Source organism: Monopterus albus, unplaced genomic scaffold (assembly GCF_001952655.1).
Source record: "Monopterus albus unplaced genomic scaffold, M_albus_1.0 scaffold59.1, whole genome shotgun sequence".
NCBI classification, from domain to species: Eukaryota; Metazoa; Chordata; class Actinopteri; order Synbranchiformes; family Synbranchidae; genus Monopterus; species Monopterus albus.
In genome coordinates, this window is record NW_018127939.1 from 1,138,136 (window position 1) to 1,143,809 (window position 5,674).

The following is a 5,674-nucleotide window of genomic DNA, read 5'->3' on the forward strand; positions in this document are numbered from 1 at the left end:
GGTTCTACTCTGAGCTCCTCCCGGGTGACCGAGCTCCTCACCCTATCTCTAAGGGAGCGCCCGGCCGCCCTGCGGAGAAAGCTCATTTTGGCAGCCTGTATCTGGGATCTTCCCCTTTCGGTCATGACCCAAAGTTCATGACCATAGGTGAGAGTCAGACCAGTAAATCGAGAACTGGCTCCTCTCGATGTGGAGGAGCAGCAGTTCTACTCTGAGCTCCTCCCGGGTGACCAAGCTCCTCACCCCATCTCTAAGGGAGCGCCCCGCCACTCTGCGAAGGAAGCTCATTTCGCCTGCCTGTATCCAGGATCTTGCCCTTTCAGTCATGACCCAAAGCTCATGACCATAAGTGAGAGTCGGAACGTAGATCAACCGGTAAATTGAGAGCTTCGCCTTACAGCTCAGCTCCTTCTTCACCACGACGGACCGGTACATCGACCACATTACTGCAGAAGCTGCACCAATACCCTCACTCATGAACAAATCCCCAAGACATTTAAACTCCTCCACTTAAGGCAGGAACTCCCTACCAACCCAAACATTAATGTTAATGTAATATCTTAAATGAAAAGAAACAGGTAACTAAACCTGAGACTAGTCTCTCTGAACAACTGATCTCCACAATAAACTAATGCTATATGCAACCACACCCCCTTATCAATGACCAGATGACAAAAGCAGAATAAGCGTTTAACAGTGAAATAAATAAAAATACTGTGACATACACAGCTGTCTGAGGCCTCAGAGAGCTCAACATTAAACTTGACTGTCTACAATATAAGAACGGCAGAGACAGAGGCAGGGCAAGAGCGGCCAATTTAAGAACCTATGTCCGCAAGGAATTAAATGATGGTTTGTCAGAGAATGTTGACAGTAAAGTCCAGGCCAGAATGAAACTCCCTCTATGCCCCCCACTCTGTCATGACCAGTGACAGCCATTTCCTGCCCCTTTTTTCCACCCCTGATTCTTGGGTAATTCAACCTGTACTTCCAAAGATAGGACTGCAGCGGCTGAGTGACATCACCCAACCATTCTTATACAAGAACAGACAAACTTTTGAAGAAAGACAAAAGAAAATAAACACTGAAATTTATCAGCTGCCAAATTCATACTGATTCACTGTTACATAAAAGTGGCTCATCAACTGACAATTTAAGACAAAGTAAAAGTTAGATGAGAGTCACTCAGCCCAAAATGTTAGCAGGCATTCAGACTGATTGCGTAAAAATGCAATTCCCTGCTGCGTTGGTTGGGTGGATGAGCAGTTGCAGGGGGAGTGTCGTAGGAGTGTACAATACAGCCACATTGTGATGAGTGAACTTGAGTGGTTTCATTTACATTTCCAGCCCAGGAGCTGTTATTGTGTTTTGGTTAGCCATGCTGCTAACCTAGCCTACTCTACTTTAGCATCAATTCTACCACCAGTCTCTCAGCATTGATAGAGTTAACACTTTACATCCAGTACTAATGAATGTGCATGGTATGTCATAATGGCCCAAATTCAACAGTGAATGCTCATGCTAACAAGGTAAACAAAAGATTCTTGTGGGCATCCACATTCCAATACCCCACCCCATGAGAATGGAGAGGGCTGCATTTTTTTCACACTTTTGAAACTTGGTCTGAACACAGCTTTACACTCATGACAGTGGCCAGGCCAGCTTGTCTGGTTGCTGGTATGTGGCATTAAGCAAAACAAACATGTCAGCCTGACAGTTTCCCCCTATTTCTACAACACAAAGTCCTCAGAGAGTAAACACATTGGATCCAAATATTCAGACTGTGGAAGAGGACATTGCTGACTCCTGTTCTATATCACTGGAGTCAGTGACTGTTTAAAGTCTGCAAGGTCAATCACAACTGCAAGACAACATGAACTGGACTAATGGACCAAGACTGTGCCAGCTGACTTCTTTCAGATCATCATGTCCAAAGAGAACTGACTTGTGCAAAGTCTTAATGTTAGTATTTGTAGTGTACAAGAAAGAGTGCTGGATTAATGTACTTTTTTTATAGCTTCCTGGCACTGGCATCTGTCAAAAACCCTGCTTTGCAAAACAAATGGTAAGGCGCACACAGGTGTAAAAGCAGAGTGACAGCAGAGTGCTTTCATTAAAAAAAAAAAACAGGAGAGGCGCCAAAAGCAGAACCAAGTTTGGAACAGATACAAAGTAATCAGTTGGACTACCTTTGAATCATCCTGTGTTTTTGAACTACATACCAGGAAAAGTCTCTCAACTGTAAATTATTCACTTTCTTACCATGATAACCAGCTTTTGTGCAATTTATTAAGGTATAGCCACTCCATAACCTGACATTTTTAACATATTTTATAATCTTGTCTCTAGAACATATAGCCGTCCTAAGGCCATACTGGGATACACAAGGGTTCTATCGCAATACAAGATGAGGGACATTACTGACATAAAATAAGTAAGAGCTTAACTCTGATATCTAGATTATTTCTAGATTAAAAGTCCCCATATAAACAGAGGTACCTGAGTAGATTTAGTCAGATTTATATTTAATAGTATAAAAGGGCACTAGAAAGCCAGAAAAACATTGACATTATCACTTGCTTCACTCACCGAGGAGCCAAAACTGTCACACATATCAAGACAGTGTTTACAAACATGAAAACATATTCCATGCTTTAAATTGTGGAAATTTTTACCTGTACTTTTCAATTGAAATCGTATGATGAAAGAAAACACTGTCACAAATCATACCAAACTCTAAGTATATGCCTTGAATATAAAACAGTCACCATGTGTAGGCTTAAAACATGTTTTATGTGTGGAGTTTGCTCTTTGACACAGAATTGTGGCTGTGGTGGTTTTTAATGGATTCAGATGGTGATTTTGATGCATACAAAAAGAATTCTCCATCCTTGGTATCTTTCACACACATGTTCTTCTAAACAAGGTCACTGTACAAGTACAGCAAAACTAAAACCAGATTCTTGGTGAAGTATCACAAGATAGGATTAAAAAAAATACTGTGTAGCCATTCTGATATCATTCAGAATGATGCCATGTCTCAGTAGACCAATGCCAGGGCTCTCAAAATGCTTTCAGTGATCTGGACCAGGAACTGGTAGGCCCAACTACAAATATGCAACAAGATGCAATGAACCAAGTGCCTTGTGTTCAGCTTCTAGGTTTCCCACCCAAAACACTTTTGCATAATGTGAAAGTTTAGGCCCAGACACTTTGCTCCACAGACCCAATATTTCTACAACAAAACAGCACTTTCCCCTGGCTTTCAAATAAAGGCCTACACTTCTATTACCATTTACTATCCGGGCATTATTAAAAGTGCAACTGCAGGTGTCTTATTAAGATGTCAAAGTATAAGACTACTACATCAATCTCAATATCTGCTCTAAATCCAGCTGAGGGGGTGTATCCGCACATGTGATCTGCTCACTGATGCGATTAAAGACGAATACGTCCTTTGCCTGGTCTACAGAAGCATTTGTGAAGTTTCAATTCAGAATTTCAAACAATCAGTTCTTTGCAACAGGACAACTGATTATTCGCTTCAACGTTAATACTTATCGCATAAAACTACCCTAATGTGAAATGCAACTGCACAAGCCCGTCAACTCTGATGTAAACTAAGCGCAACGTGGTTCATCTGGCTTGCCCCATTTAATAACAAAGCGCAGCCTGAGTGTGTTTCTCTCCCAAACGGGGTGGGGGTGAATGAATGATAACGACTGTTGATGCTTCATCATGTTGTTCTTGATGGATGAAACAATCGATGGATGAAACAAGCTGCTTAAATAGATGTATTCTGGCATTAGATGATAAATTTCGAATACATTTCGAATCGAGTGATGAGAGTTGAAGAGCGTAAACCTGGTGAAATAAATTGTTTATTCAGAGACTTTGGGAGGAGCGGCTGCATCATCTTACTTCTATAACTTATTGTAGCCAAATGATGTGGGAAACAAACATTTAAACCATCGCTACTTGCAACAGAATGGGACTTGGGTGTGCAAACAATACGTGAACAGCATCTGCGTCCCTATGGCCACCGAAGCCAGATGGCTTGCAACTGCAAGACAATAAACTCGAACCTCAAGCCATGAACTTCACTTTACCTGACAGTAAGTGAAACAAAAACACAGCAGCATATTCCTCTCTCTAAGTCCAGCCCAGAATTCAATTCGTGCGCGACTTTTCCCTCTAGATACATTTCTACAGTCGCACAAATATAATCGAAATAAGATAATCATTAATAATAATCCTCACGAGTTTCGCATCTTTTCGTCACGTTTACCCCAAAAATATTCTCCTTATGACTTCTCATTCACTTTGTTTAACTGAACGACCTGAACTAAACGTTCCTTGGCATAAACATGAGGCTCCATCCAAATGACAACAAACGAGTGGCACATGGCTCTGGTTTACAAGACCACCTCTCTCTAAAGTTACTCCTTGGATTGAGTGCAACATGCAAGGTTACTATGGAAGTTACTGCAGAACACATAACTGCCATAAAAGCTATTTTCAGCTGACGCCTCTTATAACGTTTTTTTTAACCAGCAGTTAGCTATGAAAGCTAACGTGCTAACAAGATGTGTAGCGTAACACGTCTGGCTAGTAACGTTAACGAATGAGAAGTTCAGAGAACACTGCTAAGCTGGTTAACCAAATAGCTAGTTACACAAATACGCTCGACACACCACGTAGACAAAAAAGTTGACACAAACAAATTTTCATTTCCGCAATGAATAACACCTGTGTTATTGAAAGCAAATACAATTATAGTTTACCTCTATTTCAAAGTCTGGAAGGTTGAATGCCGTCCTGAACAGCGAGCAGAAGTGGGCTATGGCGGGGACTTCCCACCAAGACTGGATCTCTTCCACAGAAACTGTACATCCCTGTGACATTTTCGAATTGTAGAAATTGTGTTACGTTGTTTCTTACATTAGAAAGTAGTTTCTTCGGCGACTTATAATGTCTCAACAACATTACATATACAACAAAACTTGCTGCCGACGTCTTATACGGACAGTTGCCATTGCGACCCGGGGAGCGCTACAATCTGTTTCAATCAGAGTCTCACGGGAGCTGAACAGATGGGAAGGGCGATACCACCGCACGCTATAGAGGGGGAAGCGACTAATCAATTCTACTTATTAAACTATGTCTGAGCATTGGTAGTCATTATAGTGGTGAGCATATTGATCTTTTGTGGCAGTAAACTTAATGTGTTAAACATGTGTGCAGTTCAATTTATCTGTTCGTTATAATCGCAAAAGGTCTATAGTTAAATGCACCCCACCCGTTTCCGTAATACGGCGGCCGTTTAAAGGGAATACTTTTAATAGTGACTGAATAAAAAAACTGATAAGTTGAACCAGGTATGAGCCAGGTACGCGGTTTAAGTTATAGCCTATCGGTGCGCATTTCCTCATTGTTTGCCTGATTTTAGTACACATTATTTGATATAGTTTACTATAGGCTGCTTTCGTTCATTACACACCGCCTTTCTGACGTAGGCCTAGCCTACTTACAAGAACAGCAACCATTTTCAAACAGGCCTGTTCAGCTAGTTGGTGGCATTACAGGTACATTTTGTAAACAACATCGCGGGTCAGGTTTGGGGCAATGCATTATACAGGGGCTCCCTCTACTGCAATATATAAGAAGTGCTGCT

General features: G+C 41.5%; 1 protein-coding gene across 3 annotated transcripts in view; it reads right to left on the reverse strand.

Annotated features, from left to right (window-relative positions):
* Positions 1–5,085, reverse strand: part of cecr2 (CECR2 histone acetyl-lysine reader) — a 46,103-nt gene extending 41,018 nt beyond the window's left edge. For 2 of the 3 annotated variants that reach the window (XM_020603033.1, XM_020603031.1), the window contains exon 1: positions 4,785–5,085. In XM_020603033.1, coding sequence (XP_020458689.1) covers positions 4,785–4,904 — 120 coding nt within the window. In that variant the 5' untranslated portion in view covers positions 4,905–5,085. The remainder of the gene's footprint in view (positions 1–4,784) is intronic. The other variant, XM_020603032.1, reaches the window with a different exon arrangement.
* Positions 5,086–5,674: the final 589 nt, after the last annotated feature.